This window comes from Cnephaeus nilssonii (assembly GCF_951640355.1).
Source record: "Cnephaeus nilssonii genome assembly, chromosome: 9".
Lineage (NCBI taxonomy): Eukaryota > Metazoa > Chordata > Mammalia > Chiroptera > Vespertilionidae > Cnephaeus > Cnephaeus nilssonii.
Window position 1 is genome coordinate 77,728,700 of NC_137080.1, and position 20,873 is coordinate 77,749,572.

Below are 20,873 nucleotides of genomic sequence, written 5' to 3' on the forward strand. Positions count from 1 at the left end.
CTTCTGACCCCAGCATCCCAGAGGTATGACCCTTCTGGGCACTGGTGTACTGGCCCCTACAGGAGCCTAACAGGCATACATGTAAAACACGTTTGGTGCTTTCTTCAGTGCAATAGGTGCAGCTTCTTCGCTGCTATAACAATTTCTTTCTCCTGCATAACCTTTGCACACTTCCATGCACAGCTTAAAACTACTTTTTAAAGGAACTATGAATTATTTTCCTCAGAACTTCTAAATGTACTTTGACCTTAACAGCATACACTACCAGCTTCATAGTAGCAATAAGTAGATTGGTGGTTGCCATGGAAAAAATATAAATATGTATCATCAACTTGATAGGAAATCAGAATTGGCAGGACTTGGCATTTTATTCATTGTAAGGGGTAAAGAGAATGAGGCTGAAAGATGACAGGACGTTTGTGTATGAATGAAGGAGTAGGAATGTCATCAGTAGAAATAAAGGATGCAGGGGAAGGAATAGTCTAACAGGGAGGATAATAAACTCCATGACAGATATACACTAAGTTTCCTGTACTAATGCCTAGAAGATAACAGGAGGTGTGGAGCAGGAGTTGGGAGGGGAAGCCAGCCAGGAGTCTGAATTTAGATTTGGTAATCCTCAGCAAGTTGACTGAGTAAGCCTTGGGGATTGAACCAGGTTAGAGCCTACATGAGAACCATCACAGAGAGATATGGAGAGAGGGTAGGAGATTACATCTTGGAGGAAATTCTAATTTAAGTGGCTGGAAGAGAAACCAAGGTAAGAGCAATCATGAAACCAGGAGGAGAATAAGAACAACAGAAGGTGGAAAGGAGAAAAACTAAGATGGTGGAGGTGGGTAGCAGTAAATGTTCCAAGGACTAGGAAGACAGTAATTTAGAAATTATCTGAGAATAAACCGTGTACTCTCTGGAGGGTTCTACAAATCAAATGCAAAATGTCACGCTTGGCTTGCCTTACAGTTCCACACATCTGCATTGGATCTTTAGGAAAACCCTTGTGGGGAATAATGTCTTCAAGGATTCCGGTATCTTTGTTAAAATTAAAAATTACCCTGATGAGACGGCAGCACTTCTAGAGTGGCACTCTCAACCAGGTTGCCATTCTAGAAGAGATTAATGCCTAATATCAACATCCCAAAAATAAATATCAATGGACAGTGCTAAGTGTTCTAAATTCAGAGGCTCAAATTATAGGTTAATTACAACAGAAGTGGTCAATTTGTACAGCTTAATCAGTTTGGGAAAATAGAAGAGATTATATTCTCGAAGATATCGCTGTCATTTTCTAAAGAGATACAGTATTACAAAAATGTGAAACATCACAATCAATATTTTTAAAACAGATTTAGAGGATTGTGTGTAATTCTTATAATAAATTCAGTTCTGGACGTAAGAACTGAAGGTTATGTTTAAAATAAGCAGCAATAATCCATCAGAGTCCATTGTTTGAGTCCTTTCAACTTTGAAATGCTGAAACCAGCATCCATTGATATTTAGGTTGATATTAGGGACTAATCTCTTTGTTAAATCATTAGTAAATAGAGTGACCAACTTCTCTAGTTTACCCAGGACTGAGGGGTTTCCTGGGACACAGGACTTTTAGTGATAAAACCTACAAAATATATGGCAAACGAGGATGAGTTAGCCACCCTACTAAGAAATCACTTTGAAAGTCCTTACCAACCCCATATTCTATGGTGTGAACTGCTACGAATTTGCTGAGAATTAATGAAAACATTCATTGCCTTAAATGCATAAACTTATATTTTACCTAGTTTTCTTCCCTCAAGAAATTTGTCTCATGGAAGTAACATTCTTTGAGGAGACACAGGCATTTCTTACAAAAGAAGGGAACCTAGTGATTGCATATGTATTTTGCCCTCCTGGTTGGGGCTGGGGAAGTATGAGCTAAGTAAGAAACAGCTGCTCTTGGGACCCTTAATATAAGCTGGCCATTTTCACTTGCTATAATTGAATCATGTAGTTCATTTTCTCTATACTTTATGGTCTGTTTTCCATACAGATATTTTTTGGAATGTAGAATTAAATAATTCATGATTTCCCAATTATTGTATTAGCTGCCATTTCTTGAGTTGATTATACTTTCTTGAGGGAGCTCTTTGAGTCTCTTTGTATGTAGAGCTTTAAAGATAAGAAGTTTGCCCAGGAGCAACTGATCAGAGGTGAAGCCAGCCAGCAGGGGAAGAAATAGCATAGGTGGCTCACTGTCAATCCTTTAGTCACCACACTTTTATACAATCCCGGGGTTCTTAACTTCTCTCATGCCCTAAGTCTGTGTAGCAGTCTGGTGAAGCCTAGATCCACACTCAGAATAATATTTTTGAATACATAAAAAATAAAATAGGATCATAAAAAGAACCAGTACTTTGATCAAAATATTAAAAATAAAATTATTTTTGTTGTTATTCCTCACCGGAGGATATTTTTCCATTGATCTTTTAGAGAGGGTGCAAGGGAGAGGGAGAGACAGAGAGAAACATTGATGTGAGAGAGACACATTGATTGGTTGCCTCCTGCACGCACCTCAACCAGGGCCGGGGAACCTGCAACCAAGGTACATGCCCTTGACTGGAACTAAATCCAGGACCCTTCAGTCCACAGGCCAAGGCTCTAACCACTGAGAAACCGGCTAGGGCAAAAATAATTTTTTGTATAATAATACATGTGCTTCATTATTAGAGCATTAAACAACACTGTCTAGTGCTGGTTCTAATTGCCATCATAATTTAAATGATGTTGTAGATATTCTTCTAAAGGTGCTGCCAAAAATGTCTTTCCTCCCTGTACACATAGGCTGTTCCTCCCCCTGAGAAGTGGGGGGCTCACTCTCTTCTCTATGAATCTGGGCTGGCCTTAGTGACTTGCTTGACCTATAGCAGCGGTCACCAACCTTTCGGACCTCATGGACCACCGGTGGTCCACAGACCACTGGTTGGTGACCGCTGACCTGTGGAATATAGGAGAATTGATGTTCTGGGACTTCCAGGGCTAGGTCACAATCACCCTTGCTTGCATAAGAAGACCTTTTGGCCTGGATGTCTTATTTGCTATTGCAATATTCCCTTTGGGACAGAGCCCTCAGGCTATGGGAATCTCAAATTACATGGAGAAGCCACATTTTTAAGCTCTAGCTGGTGGCCAACATCAATTTCCAGCCATGTAAGTGATCTGTCTTGGACATCCAGGCCAGTTGAGCTCAGTACAGGCATACCTCATTTTATTGTGATTTGTCTTGTTGCACTTCACGATGTTGCATTTTTCTTCTTCTTCTTCTTCTTCTTCTTTTTTTTTTTTATAAAAAGAAGGCAAGATCCTCCACCAGCAAAAATATTGTGACTTCCTTTATTATGACAAGTAGGTAAGACCTTCTGTGAATAATAAAGACCTGAAAAAGTTTGTATTCTCCTTTGTATGAAAGAAGTCAGTTTCACGGTATCAGGGACTTGGACTCCATTTATCCCCTTGTGCACCATGAGCTGTTTGCATTCCTGATTCCCTCTGGTCCACTGTGTCTGTTGGAGCGCAGGCCACTGTGGCCACATTCTAGGCAGGAGGCGGTAAAAAGGATTCTCCCTGTATGTCCCACAGGACACCTCTCCTTATCACTTATTGGCCAAAATGTAGCTGAAAGGCCATATCTAACTAGAAAGGAGGCTGGGAAATGTAGTATTCTGGCTGGGTGACGCTGTACTGTATTTAGCTAAAAATTGAATTTTTTGTTACTAAGGAAGGAGAGAGAAAATGCTGAGAGGCAATCATAGTCTCTGCCACAGCTCGCTCTCATTTTTTAGCGGAGGAAAATGGTCCCCAAAAAGGAGGACCAAGAAGGAGCTCAGAGACAGCACAGATTCAAATCCAGATTTCCTGAGTCTCTCTAGTTCATCACAGGATCCCTACTTAACCATGTGGGGGGATGAAAATAGAGTCTTTCAAAGGCTGTGATATACGGGGTCCTGGTGATATGCACAGATAACACCATTGTAAAATGTATTTTAAAAGGAAGGTAGGAATCTATTTCTTAGAGGTATAGCCCCACACTTGGGAATTAATAATACTTGTTAACAAAACCCCATCAGTGGAGTGGGACTGCCTTTGCTGCGCAGACATTATTGAGACCAGAACTCTGTCTATCAGGCTGTGGTGCTCTCCAGGGCCTGCTCCGTGTCTAATAGCATCTCCTCGCTTTTCCTCATTTGTAACATCAGTGATGCTTTGCCAGCCCCAAATCCCATCTGAAGCCATCTGTTTGCCTCACTTTTTTTTACGTGATAGCATCACGTGATGGTAACTTAGTGTCTGGATAAAAAATCATTGCTCTTACCTAGATTGAGCTGCGGGTTTTGTCTGGTTTAACAACAGTGGGCTAACCACACTGACTGCACTTCTCAGTGGGGAGATGGTGTCTGCAAAGTCCATGCAGAGGGTTAGCACAAAGGCACTGTGCCAGGGCTGGCCAGGCTGTGCTCCGCAGTGCACGTGGCAGGCATCACGCTGCTGGTTTCTAGTCCATTACTGGTTCCAAAGAGAACTTCTCATCTCTATGCTCCCAGTGTTCAGTATAGCTTCAGAACAGAGAAGATGCTCTTTGCATATTTGTTGAATCGAGTGAGTGGGTGAGTAGTGGATGAATGAATGAATGTATGAATGATGTATCATATGGAAAGCTAATGAAATTCTAGCTCCTCTCTTCCAATCCTATTGATGGTGCAATTGCTGGGCCTGTGATAGATCCGCAGGAATATTGTTGTTGGCACAGTGAGGTCAGATGCCTTGGGGTTGCTGCTCTGGGGACATGGCTCTTGTTCTGAATCAGAGCATTGATGCTGACAAACCAGGCCGCTTCCCTGTCCCCTCAGCCCACTATAGGGTAGGAGAAAATGTGTGGAAGCACTTTCTTTTAGAGAGAGCTAGGAGAATGAGTGTGGAGAGCAGCCTCCTCTCACAGGTTCAGGTGTTTTGTGATTCCAATCCTCACCACACTGGCAGTGTTTACTAAAACCCTGTGGGAAGGGAAGTGGGCACAATCCCAGGATGGCACAAATCTTATAAATAGGATTTAAACTTAAAAAGGTGTAAATACTGGTACAGACACATACCTCTGGTGCACAGCTGTTCCCAGATTGCTGACTCCTAAGTCCTTCTGAGGAACCACTGGACAACTAGCTCCTAGAAATGCAGGTCTGCTTCCGAGGTCCCCGAGTTCTACTAATACGGGAGAGCAGAGGCTGTCTCGGAAGCCCCATGACTCCCCCTCACTCCTCAGCTGAAATATCCTGCCTGTGCTACTGTGACTTCACCCAGCTTGTTTTTCTTGTATTATAAAGGGGATCAAGAGCTTGCTTCATAATGAGTGTTATCCTTAACCCTCATAATGACCCCAGGGAGCGGCGGGAAGGGTACAAGTTGTCAACAAGTCATGATTTATTGCCTCATTCTCTTATAGCTACATAGCAATGAACTGGACTTGAGCGTGTCATCACGATCCTTGGCTAGTCTCCTTGTCTCTGTGTTGTTTTTTTTTTAAATTTTTTTATTTAGTTGGATTTGCTTTAATGAATGGCATATTGATCTTTCTCTGGATGCATATATTTACGAGTGGAGGGGAGGTGGGTCTAGGTATTAGTTAGCTGTCTAATCCAGTGGCGTCCAAAATGGGGTAAGAAAGATAATCCGTTGAAGAGCAGATAGAGAATGTTAGAACCTTTATTTTTATTTACTTTTAGCCTATTCTTTGAAAGTTTTTTCTTTGTCTATGTTTTATTATGTAGATAATATTTATTACATTAATATTGTGGTGTGTATATGTAATTTATCAATAAAGTTATAAGTAAATAACATTGAGAATATATGACTAAAATTATACTCATCTAAAGAAGAAATATTTGGCATTTATTTGAATTGTAATACCACATTAGTGTTTATTAACTACTAGAGGCCCAGTGAATGAAAATTCATGCACTGGAGGGGGGTCCCTCAGCCCGGCCTTCCCTCTCTCACAGTCCGGGAGCCCTCAGGGGGCAAGAGGCGACCCAGCAATCTGGAAAGGTGACACCCCCATCACACCTCTGCTGCTGCCACTGCCAGCAGCACAAGCCTTGGCTGGCCCTGGTTACCTGAGCCTCGAGTGGCCCTGGGTGGCTGGGCAGGCAGTAAATCCCGGGGGAGCTCTGATGATCTGGGACTCATTCAACACCAGCATTTCTTTAGAATCCTTGGGCCAGAAACGTACTCTTTTTGGGTTGCGATTCCCACAGGTAAGATGGTACTCTATACAAGAGAGAGCAGGCTCATTCTTTTCCTTAATGGAGTTCTCTGAACTCTAGTATTCCCAGTAGGTGCCTCTCATTTCCTTTCTCCCCTGTTGAGCTGTTGGCCTTACATTCAAGCTACTCTCCCACACAGCTTGCCTCCTCCCTCCTCCCTGCACCTTCCACCTGAGCAGTTGATGGGCCTCCTGTGGATCAGCACCTGAGGAGCTGACAGGCCCGGTGCAGCTCACCAATCAGGATGTCAGAGCTCCCCCGGGATTTACTGCCTCCCCAGCCTGCAGGCCTCCCAGGGCTTAGCATCTAGAGCTGACACACCTCCTGTGGTGTTAGCTAGCGAGCAGCTTGAGGATCTTCTGTTCACTGTGAAATAGTTTCAGAGGTTACCTTTTCTCATTTGCATAGTGTGGATGCACCTGTTTTTGTTTGTTTTCTTTTTGGAGAAACTATAAAAGGAAGAGTGTAAACGAGAAACTATTGGTGCCTCCTTAGAGCTATGACATTGGCTACTGCGAAGGGGCCCCGGTTTTGCTGATTGTAAGAGTTAAGGACTAAATCATAGGACTGGTGAGGAAATTATTTGTAGCTGAGGGAATAGGAGACGTGCAGGAAGCCTTTTAGGCTCCCAGAGTATTACCTGGTGTGAATTTAATATCTTATGAGTCTGAATGAATTAAAAAGGCTTCTCATACTTCTTAAATTATTTTATTCATTTGCAAGTATAAGTTGAGAGAAGGCTTTGGGCACAGCAAGCTGACCCTGTAGCTCAAGCGGAAAGAGAAGGAAATAGTTAAAGGATTTTAAAACTGCTAAAGAAGACGTTTGCATTTTTCCAGGAAAGCAGCAGTTTGCCTGAAAATCACAGCTTTTATACATTAACTATGGTTGAGTCTCTCCCCAAAAGCAGTGTAAGAAATGTGACCCCAGACCTCATACCACCCAGACCTCCGGCCCCGCCCACTTCTTTCTCCAGAGAAAAGGAGCACTAGGACCACAGGGGCAGGTAGCTTCCTCCCAAGGATTTTCCGGTAACAAAGAGAAGGGGGAGACTGGTAGGTAGTCAGAAAATAGAAGATATCGATAACTTAGTTTTTGCCACACCATGCTCAGTTTAATTCTCACTCAGAGAGAAAAATTTAACCATGATTTTTATAAACCCTACTATTTTAGTATCTTCTCTTTTCCCATCCTCATTCCATCATGACTTATCCCAGACAAACCCAAATTACATCACATTAATAAGGACCATGCCAGAATTTTAGTACCAAGTGCTGAACTTGCCCTTTCAAGACCCCAGATTATTTTAATACTGTTGGTCAGAGAGGCTGAGTTAAAAGCAGAAGGCATAAAATAGTTTCTGTAGGAAATGGATCTAGAAAATAGCAGAGGTATTCTAATTTCATTTTTTGATGTGACAGATGGAGCATAGTTAGATTTCTCATTTAATGATAGTAACAATAATTATAATATGGTATTAATAGTTACATTACTAGTCATAATATGCTCATTAATATAATAAGATATTATAAATTTTGTTTTTTTAAATGTGCCAGGCATTGTGTTAATTTTTATTTTATCTCACTAAATTATCATAAAAATGCTGTGACATTGGAACTGTATTTTACACACAAGAAAACTAAGATTGAGAGTAAAAATTCTTAAACTTTAGTGCATGCATAAGAATCAACTGAGATAATTTTTAAACACTAGTGATTTTTAAAATATATATATATTTTATTGATTTTTTTACAGAGAGGAAGGGAGAGGGCTAGAGAGTTAGAAACATCAATGGGAGAGAAACATCAGTCAGCTGCCTCCTGCACACCCCCTACTGGGGATGTGCCCACAACCAAGGTACATGCCCTTGACTGGAATCGAACCTGGGACCCTTCAGTCCGTAGGCTGATGCTCTATCCACTGAGTCAAACCAGTTAGGAACTGCTAGTGATCTGCAATTTGAAACCACTCTGCAGTTAGTACTGAAGTAGGGTGTCCATGGACCATGATTTTGAAAAAACGTGGCTTAGAGTAACACTCCCTGGCACACAGCCAGTAAAAAGTGAGTCCGTATTTGAATCCAGATCTGTCTCATTCCTGCTGTCCATACTTTCCTTCATGTTGCTCTGGATGAAGAAGGGTCATTACTTTTCTCGCTTGCCTTATACATTCAATTTCATCCACTATTGGGCATCCTTATAATAAACACCAGGTTTCTGAAACTTTATTCTGTTTTTAAAAAGTTTAAATAATAACTGAAGTCTTTCTTGTCCAAAATAACATAAAGATATACAGAACAAAATATCAAAGGATTCTTTAACCCTTTCTTCTTGCCTTTCCTTGGATAACTGCTATTCTCAGTTGGGATTACATTGCTCTTTCTAATGTGTGAATTGCTCATTGATCTGTAGCTTTTCAAAATATTAATTGATTGAGCACTTTGTGTCGAGCTCCATTATAAACCTGTTACTGAATTGCCTTTGTAACCCTCATAACCACCCTATGAGGCACTATTGCTATCCTTCTGTGTCAACTGAGGGCACAGACTTGGAGATCATAAAGCTCCTTGGTAGGGAGGCAAAATTTAGACCCAAGAGTCTGACTCCGGAGCCCTTCCATGCTTCTTATGTGCCACGCACTGCAGTACTTTTATATGTAGTATGTTACCTAAGTTTTACTATCACCTCCATGAAGTATTATTTTGCTTATTTTGCACTTGGGGAGCAGAAACCCAGAGAAGCTCAGTCGTTTTTCCAAAGAATATCTTATTTGGGATTCAAAGTTAGATTTGTCGGAATTCTAATCTGGTGAGCATTCTATTGCACCAAACTGTTTCTTGGGCAACTAGTAATGGATGCATTAGCCGAAGTGTTTGCCCTGCACTAATTCTTTGTCAGGCATCCGTGAATGGAGCCTGGAGAGGATGGGGACTCAGTTGAGAGGCAATTGGAACTACAAAACTACTTAGACCCTGTATATAAGTGGAGTGTAGGCAGGTGAGGCATCAGTAGGCTTCTGGCCATTAGGGAGTTAGGAGCAAATGAGGGCACTGGGTTCTCAGGCATGGATGGGCACTAGAAGGAAGGAAGAAACAGATACTATACTATCTTCTTTACTTTAAAATATTGCCTTTGCCTTTGGTTATTTTGGTGAGTATCAGAAGCAAATACTAAAAGACTCAGATCTACTTCTTTCTTCCTCCAAAAATTCACCTGATAAATCTCGCAAAAATATTTACTTCTCTTGTTTTATTTAGTTTCTTTGACATATATCATTATTTGATAGGAACTTGATAATATTTTCTAAATAAATGAACAGATGAAAGAATAGATTTATTAGTCAGGGATAATGCTTTTCTCTATGTATTACACTTTTCTAGGGGGTTTCTAGGCACCCTGGATTAAAAAGAGGGATTGAAAAGATGGGGATTTCAGTATCTCTACCAGGCAATATAGAAATACTAGAAGCCCGTTGCATGAAGTTTCGTGCAATAGACCTTCCTTCACCTGGCTGCCGGCACCAGTTTTCCGCCAGCACCAGTTTTCCTCTGGCCACCCGCTGATCGGAGTGCCTCCCGCCAGCGCGATCGGCCACCCCGAGTTCCTCCAGCGCTGTTTCCTCTGGCCACCCGCCGATCAGAGCGCCTACCGCCAGCGCGATCAGCCACCCCGAGTTCTGAACTCGGGGTGGCCGATTGCGCTGGCGGTAGGCGCTCTGATCGGTGGGTGGCCAGAGGAAAACTGGTGCTGGCGGAAAACTGGTGCCGGCAGCCATGCAATCGGCCACCCCGAGTTCCGCCACCTGTGCCTTCTGCCGGCCCCATGGGTCCTCCTGCAGCGCTGGCCGTTGGGGCCAGCGGGAGGAACGGGGAGTGGGGACTCGTGAGTCCCCGCCCCCCGCTTCTCCCGCCAGCCCAATCAGCCACCCCGAGTCCCGCCCCAAGCCTCCCACCAGCCCAATCGTGGGCATAGCTGAGTGATGGTTATTTGCATACTTCCCTTTTATTAGGTAGGATTTTAGAGTATTAGGACTTCTGGCAGATATTGTAAAATCTGGATAATATTGTTAAGAAACTTACAATTGGGAATAAAAATTCTAGGAACCTTCATGGTCTGTGGTACAGTATTTGAATCCAAGCAGAGAGGGACTAATTTTGAAAACCCTAAGAAATAACTGTTTGCATAGAGTAAATATAATTTACTGTAATTTAAAAGAAGCTCTTAAGGCTTTGAAAATTTTAAAAATATATAATGATGGAAATGTTGAGAACACTGAAAATCTTTACAGAACTAATTTTTGAATTTATATAGAATATTATCACTTTATGAATTTAGAAGTTTTAAAATATAGATTAGTTTGCTCCAAAATTATAAATTTTGATGCAACATATTGATATGTAGAATAGAGGTTATTTATTCAATATTTATTAGTCAGGTATTCCACACTTTTTCTTAAGCATCAATTATGCATGTATACAATACTGTACATAATTTTTAAGGAATTTAATAATTTTTTCTTTTAGAAGAACAACTGAAAAGATTGAAAAAAAATATTAAAGCATCTCCTAGTGGGATTACTGGATCATATAGTAGTTCTACTTTTCATATTTTTAGGAACTTTCATACTGTTTATTACAGTGACTGCAGCAATTCATATTCCTACCAACAGTGTACTAGGGTTCCCTTTCCTCCGCATCCTTTGCAAACACTTGGGTTTTTGTTTTGTTTTTGGTAAAAATCATACTAACAGGTGTGAGATGATACCTTATTGTGGTATTGCTTTGCATGTCCCTAAATGATTGGTGATGATAAACATCTTTTTACATACCTGTTATCCATTTTTATGTCTTCTTTGGAGAAATGGGTTCTCAGTTCCTTTGCCTATTTTCAAATTGAGTGGTTGCCAGGGACTGGGAGGAGGAGATAATAGGAAAATGTGGTGAAAAGGTACAAAGTTCAGTTATACAAGATGAATAAATTCTAGAGATACACTATTCACTGTAGAGCCCATAATAAACAATCAGGTATCATATACTTAAAAATGTGCTAAGAGGATAGATCTTATGTTAAATGTTCTTATCACATAATAATATTATTAATGAATTAAAAAGGCAGGAGGAAACTTCTGAAGAGGATGGATAGTTTATGGCATAGATTGTGGTGATGGTTACATAGGTATATACTTATCTCCAAACTGATTAAGTTGTATACATTAAATATATACAGCTTTTTGTATGTCAATTATTCATCAATATTTTTAAACATTAAAGTTGTTTGTTGTTTTTTTTTTTTTAAAGACAACACCAAGTTGGCCATTCTGAATTCTTTGAGGTCTTATGGTGAGAACAACAGCATAATTTAATACCATTTTAAGATTGGAAAACAAAACAAAAAGAGCCTGGAATGAAAGAAGGCATAGATTCTTTTCTATTTTTATGAAAACAGCAGCACCTTCTGGTCTTTTCCTTTCAGAATTTGGGATTCAGAGGATTGATATGATATAGTTGGGAATTTTACTTAAAGAATTTCCTATTAAATAGATTTAAATATTTTTGAAGAACAGATGGTATAAACTAGAGGAAGAGATAAACACTATGTTAAACATTTTATTGATCAATTAAAATATCATAATTTAAAATCTTGCTTCTACTATGGGAATTATGTGTGTCTCTGTGTGATTGGAAAAGACACAGAGAGAATGTGGGGAGTGGGATGAAAATTATTACCCAGAATTTAAATTGGACTCTTCCCATGAGGTGAGTCCTTTCCTTCATTCCCCTGTACACACACACACACACACACACACACACACACACACACACCAGGCAGATGTTTTTTGTTTTTGTTTTTTTTCCCAAGGTTTAAGGAAGCCGGTTTTTAGTCTTGAATCATGTGCCTCTGGGCACTTTGAGAAGTGCCTCTTCTGCCTATTTTTAAGACCAGGTTGGAAAAAGAAAGATAGGCAGATAAGAATAAAGAAACCACCTGTGTGGCTTTGATGAAAAAGGCAGGTCATAAGTTAGCAGCACATTGATAAGAATTTAGTTATGAAAGAATGCATCCTTATATTCCAGCACTTCTTTGTTCTGCTTTTCCTACTAGAGAATGGTTTCTGGGTAAACACATACCATCACCTCTGTAAATTAGTCTACTTGACATTGATTTTCCATCATGTTAACCTTGCATACCTGTGAATGATTTATGTATGAGAACGCCCATCCTTTTTTAGGAGTACTTTTGTTTTTTATGACAATCTTTCTCATAAATTGTGATAGACTACTTGGATAAATTGTTAGATTCACCAAAAGTTAAACAAGACTTCAATGGAAAAACACACACCACCTACTATTACTGTAAATATATCTTTAAAGTAGTCGCTTTAGAGCTGAAAGTATTCTTTTTAAAAAAGGAAGATTGCATCGTTAGTGCTTCTAATGGCATTAAAACTTACTTTTGCATTGGTTCACATATTAACAGAAAAATATTATGGCCAAGCCTGAATGTAGAAACAATCCCATTTATCATGGAAGGTACATAATGGGAAATAACAAGCCTACAAATAGTTTTTGTATGTTCTTGTATGTCCTGCCCTGCCCTTGCATACCATCACTGTCCGTCAGAAGTCTGAAGTGGGTGCAGGCTGTGTTCCTGACAATAGCAGGGTTGTAGTGGAAACTGTCTTCACCACCTAAGTTATGGGGCCAGATACAGTGAACACCATACAAGCAAGCAGTGGGTCTGCCTGCCCTAGATTATGCCTGTTCATGTGACCCTATCATTATTCAACAGGATCTGTGCCCTTTGCCCTTGATCTCATTTCTACAGGATTTAGACAAGTGTCAGACCCTTGGAATGCTGCACAATGGTGACCTTGATTCCCTGACTTTGCTGGGGGAAATTTTGAGTTTAAATCTAGTGTTGAAATTATATGGAATGCTTTGTAACTATGGGAGTCAGACTCTTCCTGATACAAAAGAAGCCCTCGCCCTCTGTCAGAGATATCAGTCTTTATATTTGGCTCAGGCTTTCTGGTCTTAAGGATAGATGACACATTTATAAAAACTAAAGACTCTCTGTTGTTTTTGTTGTTGCATTTGATACATGAGGACATTCAGATGATTCCTCTTTAGTTTTAAGTTTCAAGATATTATCTCTAAAGCTTCATCTTTCTAATTGTCAAAATATAACCCTTTCTGTAAACAAAACAAAACAGTTCTTGGCAAATGATAGTAGAATAAAGATGGTGGGATATTTAGTGCTTGGTGGATGAACAAGTGGAAAGAGGATATATTGTGGAACCAAGAGGCACCACTCCATGGCTGGTCCTAAGGTCCTTTGTGGGTGGAAGGGGAAGGGAAAGCAGTCTTTAATTACATCTGGTACTCATGAATTCTTTTTGGAGTCTCTTTCCAGATCTGTTCCCCCATCAGCCTCCCATCGAGCGACAGAAATTCCAGATGGTTCCCACCATATGCCAGAGCTCATTCTCTTAAGTAGGATAGATTGGTCATTGACAGAATAGGATGGAGTAGCCTTGGCCAAGTTAAGACAAGGTGAAAAGCAGCGGGCCACAGTTAACTTAGAGGTGCTCTACCATTCATATTTTTAAGTGGGTTGTATAAGTAACTTTCAGAGTGATTTTTCTGAAATGTCTCGAGTAATTTCATGGAAAGAATGCTACTTCTAGAGAATGTGGCACATTGATTCTAACTTTCTACACCCGGCACAGAGAGAAATCCTCTAAAACCTGTCATTACAGCTGAGGGTTGGTCAATGTGAACCCACAGTTGATCTCTCTGGAGAGTGCATTAGGATTCATTATTTTGCTATTTACAATGATAGGTATAATCTCTGTTTCAGTGATAAAAGGAGAATTCCTTTATAAAGAATTTTAGGGCATATGTTTATTTTTTCTTATTTTAGGAGGATCTTGCTACAAGAAGCACATTGATAGACTTGCTAGGACAGGAATGAAGATAGGATCAAACTCCACATAATGCAAAAGTATATTATCATTTCAAGTATATTGTATTGTACTTATTTGTTTGTCTTCATTTGATGATGGGAAACATGTGTTACTCATCTTTGAATTCCCACTACCCAAGAAGATATGGCACATGGCAGGGAAAGAGAGGAGGAAAAATGAAAAGGGGAATAGGCAGATTTAGGGAATGGCAAAGGGAAAGCTGGTACTGAAGGGAACAAGAGCAATGCTTCTACTCTTCATTCTGTTATTTTCCTCTGGTGGTTATTGGATTTTACATGTAGTGGGTGTGTGCCCTGGAACATGTGTTCTTTGGTGTTGTTTTTGAGCACTTATTTTATGATAGGTATTGTTCGAGGTGCTGAGCAAGTAAAAGTGAGACTGGAGCTATGGTCTCTGTTCTCATAGCACTTATAATAGTTAGGCTATCTGTGATTTGTGAGAAATTGCCTGTATATTTGGAGTGGGTAAGGCAATTAAATCAAAATATATTCTAAGGGAGTATGTGTTAAGACCAAAGTGAAATTTTAAGTTTTATGTAATTGTCATAATTTAACTGAAAAGTAATTGTCATAATTTAACTGAAAAGTATATTCAAAAGAGGGCTAATATCATGCTTTTATGTGTCTATGAGTACTATGTAGATGAGAGAAAACATTTTATGAAGCAATTTAATTGTTTTGTATAATTAGGCTCAATAGCCAAACATTGGTAGAATAGGCCATAGGTTGGAAGACATAAAAGCCATTTGTATAGAACTCAGAGGTGCTTGGATAAAATAATTTATCTTGCTTTTAAAGTCATAGTAAAGTCATGAGCCCCAAAATGTATGCTAAACCTAGAACATTCTCTATGTTTTACACTCTTTTTTGCATATTTTAAAGTATCAGAGATTAAACTGAAATATGTACATTTTTTTCCATCTGTTTAGCCTGATTATTCATTTTGTATTAGTTGCTAATAAACTCTGGAATTTGAAGGGGTGTAGGGAGCTAAACTCAATAGACCTTAGCAACATTTACTTAACATCTTTATCTTTGATGTCACAATAAGAACTAGGGGTTTAAAAAATAGATGATTTCTTCACTTAAAGTGACAGTGGGAGAGAAAGACATAATTACACCGAGACCAACCCAGTGATAGTTGCCTCCTTACATACAATAATATGTATTCAGTTATAATAATGTACTAGAGGCCCGGTGCATGAAATTCGTGCACGGAGGGAGAGGGGGGTCCCTCAGCCCCGTCTGCACCCTCTGCAATTCGGGACCCCTACACCTTTTTCTTATCTAGCTAACCTCTTCACATTTAAAAAAAAATAACTGTAATATCACCTACTCTAGGAATTCTTCTTTGAACAAATGTCTTTACAATCTGTATTAAGTATTTTCATAGTATATCATTCTTTTTCTTTAACAGCTACTTAGAGTGGATGCAATGTGGTTTTCATTCTTGCATCTGAATTTTTTCTTCTTGCTCTTGTAATAGCAAAGCTTATCCAATTTACGTTTGCCCTTCAAGGGCTTATATTTGGTTCAGTTTTTAGTTGGCTTCCTGATTTTTTTTTTTAAGCAATAAATTTGGGTTGTGATGTAAGCCTCACTTGTAATCAAGCCTGTAGGTCTCCCTATCTGAATATTTCTATAATACCTATCACTTTAGCATATCAGAGATTGTGTTCATTTATAGAAAATAACAATAAATGTCACCTGATCATTTGATTTTCTAGTAATATTTTATAGCAAGATATATTATTCTAGTAATTTAACTATTACAAAACTGAGGCATACAGAAATAAAACACATTGAACAATAAAGAATGACTCAAATATCAAAGCATAGTACACTTAGGGCCTCCCTTGTCCTGTGCCTCAGATATCATAGCATAGTACACAGTTCACATGGAACTCAGCTTCCTTTAAAATAGGAAGGTATGCCATACTCATGAAGCAGCTACTTCCACACATATTTTTTTATTTAATTCACAGCACATACTCTTTGTACTAATTATTGGAAAATCATCTTAGCAATTGCCTCTGTTCCTCTCTGTATTGTTGCCTTACCTTCTGATGTTATTACTGTGCTTTTATCATACACTCGCTTTAATAAGATTGTGAATTTTTTAAGGGCAGAGATCATGACTTGAGCTTGTGTTTCTCTGTCATTGTGCCTAGATAAATACTCAAATGCCATCCAGTCCAAATGACTGTGATGAGAGAGGCCCACCGTTGCTGGAGACCTCTGATTTTTATTTAAGGGGCCTCACTTGTTCTGCGCCTTTACAGAGGGGTGAGTAGGGGCTGAGGGAATTTGAGGAAACCCAGACAGAATTCTCTTCCTAAAAGATTTTGCTAAGCTGGCACCCCCGGGATGCTGGGTATTTGTCCAATTAAAATCCCGACACACAGCAATAACAAAAGCACTGGTCTCCTACTGCTAATGCGTGGGGATCAAACCCCAGCCTGCAGGAACTCGCCCCCGCAGTCAGGACCAGGCCGCTGGGTAGACCTGGGATGGTGCTCCTAACTCTGGGGAGAGGGAGACTTCCCATGGCTGTAGGCTAGAGGCCCTGGACTCTGTGCCACACGCCCGAACAGGTCCCTAGCGCAGGTTGGTCAGCAGAGCAGCTTCTTCGCCTGGGATTGCGGGGCAGCTTGGCCAGGCTCTACCTGGCCTGTTCTCCCCGTGATCGTGGGGTGGCTTGGCCTGGGCTCACTGCTTTCCACCAGCTGCAGCTCGCCCGTCTCCTATGGGCTGGCAAGCCCGCAGCATGTGGCAGCGGCTGTGAAGGTGCCATGGCAACCCAGCACTGACTTCCGGTTGGTCAGCCTTTGGTCGTGATTGGTCATTACAAGTTACAACCCTGGGCTTTTATTATTAGGATTTCAGTGCTCTATTATGATAATTTACAGGGTTATCATTGGAGAGTGAAAGAGTGAGAGATTCCCACGGGGGAGTGGTAAATCCAATGGAGGGATTGGGAATGGCTTGATTCTGACAGATGAGTGGGTGGTGCTCATGTTGTTGGATCGTGACCATACCTTGGGAACTACTGTTCTGTAAAACAAGGGAAAAGAGAGAGCACATGCAAGATTATGGAACAGGCCTAGAGATACCACACTTCAATTCTGCCTCCATTTTATTGTCTACACTTCAGCCACATGGCTTCATCTAACTGCAAAGGAAGCTGGAAAAGGTGGTCTGACCCAGGAGGAGAAGGGAAGTGGTTGGTTTACAATCTCACAGACACTGCCACAGGAAGGCGTGGCTGTCTTATAGCCAGGAAAGTAGTCAGGACTAGGAAAGACAACTCATGAGAGGCTAATCTGGGGGGCAGATCCTTAAGCATAGCGGTGTGCATTGTTTCCTGAAATAAAACATGAGATCATGTTAAAACAATTTCTTTAAAAGTTACATGTGTCACTGATTATGGTACTTGAAATTTAAGCAGAAATATTTATTTGATATATTTAATTTGTGCCAAATTACTGCTAAGCCTCAGAAAGTAACACAATACTTTGGAATACATAAAATATTTTCTGTTTGAGTAAAAATTCTATGATTCTTTCTTCTGAAGTTGGAAGGAAACTCTTTGTGAAAGAGAAAATGAAGAATAATGGTTTTAAGTGTCCGGTGAGTTCTACAGGCAGGCCAAGCGAATAGACAATAGTACAAATAATAAAAATATTCACATTTATTTTTATTTTTTCAAAATATATTTTATTGATTTTTTTTTTACAGAGAGGAAGGGAGAGGGATAGAGAGTTAGAAACATCGATGAGAGAGAAACATCGATCAGCTGCCTCCTGCACACCCCCTACTGGGGATGTGCCCACAACCAAGGTACATGCCCTTGACCAGAATCGAACCTGGGACCCTTCAGTCTGCAGGCTGACGCTCTATCCACTGAGCCAAACCAGTCAGGGCAATATTCACATTTATTGAGCATGTAGCAGACACTTTGCTTTACGTGGTGGGAATTGGGGCAATGTGAATGGCTAATTAGTATTGTATAAGCAGTTCAGATCATTTAACCCTCACAAAAACCCTATGAATAAAGCAGGTCATTCTTATTATCCCCATTTCAAGGATTAGATAACTGAGGTCAAGAGAGGTAAAGTTGATGGTCCACATAGCCAATAAGTAACAGAGCTGGGATTCACATCCTAATATTCTGACTTCAGAGTCAGAATTCTCTCTATCTCTCTGAACTAGAGCCAAAGTTAAGGGACAGGGGAAAAGTGTAGGGACCTCATCTGTACATCTGCCCTAAAGTAGGCTTGGCATAACTCTTTGGGACATAAGCAATGCCTTGTGGTCATAACACTTGGTTTGTTAACTAACCAATGGCAGAATTTATTAATCATGCCTTCTTTTTCTCCACCTGCCTCTTTATGAAGGCCTGATGTTTAAAAAACTATTTGTTCCTTCAGGTGCTGTACCTGTCCTGGAATAGGTAGTAACTTAAGCAGCTCCCAAATTTCCAGAACTGCAGAGCAAATCACTGGAGAAGAGAAGACGATTCTTGTTTTGGTTACATGTCAACAATTTCTTTTCCTCCTGCAGACAGGACTGTGCTTGTGGATACAGACCTTCCATTCCTCAAAGGCCTCTATGTGGTGGGGACTTTAGAGTTCCCTGTGGACAGAAGCAACGTTCTGAGTGTGGCCTGCATGGTCATTGCAGGCGGGGAGCTGAAAGTCGGTGAGTAAAGGGCACAACGATTGGGAGCATAATGGGAATTAAGCCCTGTGAGAAAGGCCTTGGGAAATGATGGCATCATACAGCCAGTTGCTTAATGGAGTTTGGGGATCGAGGAAAGGACCGAGTTTACCAGCAACATTTTTCTTTGGCAAGCTCTCGACACAGACGGGTAACATTTATTGGTCATTCTCTCATGTCCACCCACTGACATCAGGCTGTTTCTGGTCCCAGAGTCCTCATTCCAGGGCTCTTTTGGCCTCCTCCAGGCCACAGATCCATTCTCCCTTTAGTTCTTTGTAGGAGAATTTACCTGTAACTCACTTTTTCAGAAGATCTCATAGGATGGATTTGTTATCCTTTGCTCAACTCACAGTAAAATTTCAATTGCTAGCCGAGTGCAGATCCTTGGGAAAACGGACTTGAAACAGAGCTTATGTGCTGATGCTTTACTGGGGCAACTGGCACTGGAGTGGGAGTAAAGGGAAAAGAAGGAAGGAGAAAAGAGGAGAAATCAAGCACAAGTTGGCCACAGCTTCTCAAGGGAACATGACTGTTTGCTTGGCTGTGTGATAATGCCTTGAGAGAAGCCTCTGTGGAACCACCACATCTCAGGACAACAGGGAAGAAAGCTGGGGAGAAGGCAAATGACTCATCTGGTCCACCCGACAACCAATGAACTCCTGTCTGTCTTCGCTATGTTTTGTGGCTCCCCATGCAGCCAGTGGAGAGCCCAGACACTCGGTGCTGGGAAGCTCCTTTAGCTGGCAAGTGAGGCATGCTACTGAGAATGAGGGACAGACAGGATGGAATGGATCTGGGGTAGTGTATTACCCAGGACAGATACATTGGCTTTCTGAAAACAAACAAACAAAAACATGAGCTGCTACAGGTAAACTGTATGCTTGGAATTGTTGTAGGCAATAAGAGTACAGAAATGAAAAGACATGTGCTCTGGCCCCAAAGGAACCACTTTTGAACTTGGTGGGGAATTCTACTTTGCTCTCCAACAGATTAAAAGAGAATTCCCAGAAACAATAATACCTTGCCCCAGAGAAATAAATCTCTGATGGTGAGGAAGTATTTAGATATGTTGTTTGGTAATATCCAGATTTTAAAATTTCTGGTGGGAGAGCATTCTAGACCTAACTATGAAACCTTAATTACTCTAAGAGTATTCCTGAAAAATTGTGGTCAAACCTCTTCCAGTAACAAAAATAATAAATAAATAAATAAATAAATAAATAAATAAAATCAAAACCTTTTGAGAAAGCCTGCTTTCAATTTTTAAAATCCCATTAGAATTATTTTCCTTCTATTAAGCCAAATTCTGTCTTCCTCTAATTTCTGTTGGTTCAAGTTCTTACTTGATCCCTATAAGATGAGTGTCAAATTTCCTTCCCTTCGATAGTCCTTTATTCACATTTTCTTGAACCTTCTGTTTTTCAGGTTATGCAGTTTCTATTATTTTAACCATGGCTAAATAATAGTTACTTTAATCATTATTATTATTTAGTTATATCGTTTTAAAATATTTTTATGTTTTTAAGTCTATTGTACAATACTGGAAAATACAGAAGAGCAATAGAAAATTATATAAAAGAAATCAAGTATTCACTCATATTCCCAAATGTAAAGATAATCACAGTAAACATTTTGTAGTCTTGTCTTGAATTTTTTCTACATGTGCACAAATTCATGGACACGTATGCACGCGCACACACAAAACAGGTATACAATTTTTTAATATTTTTGATCCTATGTTAACACTGAAAAGTTTCCCAACTTGTTCTATTTCTAAGGCACATTTTTAAAATTTGTTGGGGTAACTTTGGTTAATAGCATTATATAAGTTTCAGGTGTACACCTTTATAATACAACTTAATAATTCAACTGTATACCC

General features: G+C 40.1%; 1 protein-coding gene across 1 annotated transcript in view; it reads left to right on the forward strand.

Annotated features, from left to right (window-relative positions):
- PKHD1 (PKHD1 ciliary IPT domain containing fibrocystin/polyductin) overlaps positions 1-20,873 on the forward strand; it is a gene marked incomplete at its 3' end in the record, with an annotated part of 394,211 nt that overhangs the window by 240,230 nt on the left and 133,108 nt on the right. The window contains exon 52 of the mRNA XM_079780770.1: positions 18,836-18,973. Coding sequence (XP_079636896.1) covers positions 18,836-18,973 — 138 coding nt within the window. The remainder of the gene's footprint in view (positions 1-18,835; positions 18,974-20,873) is intronic.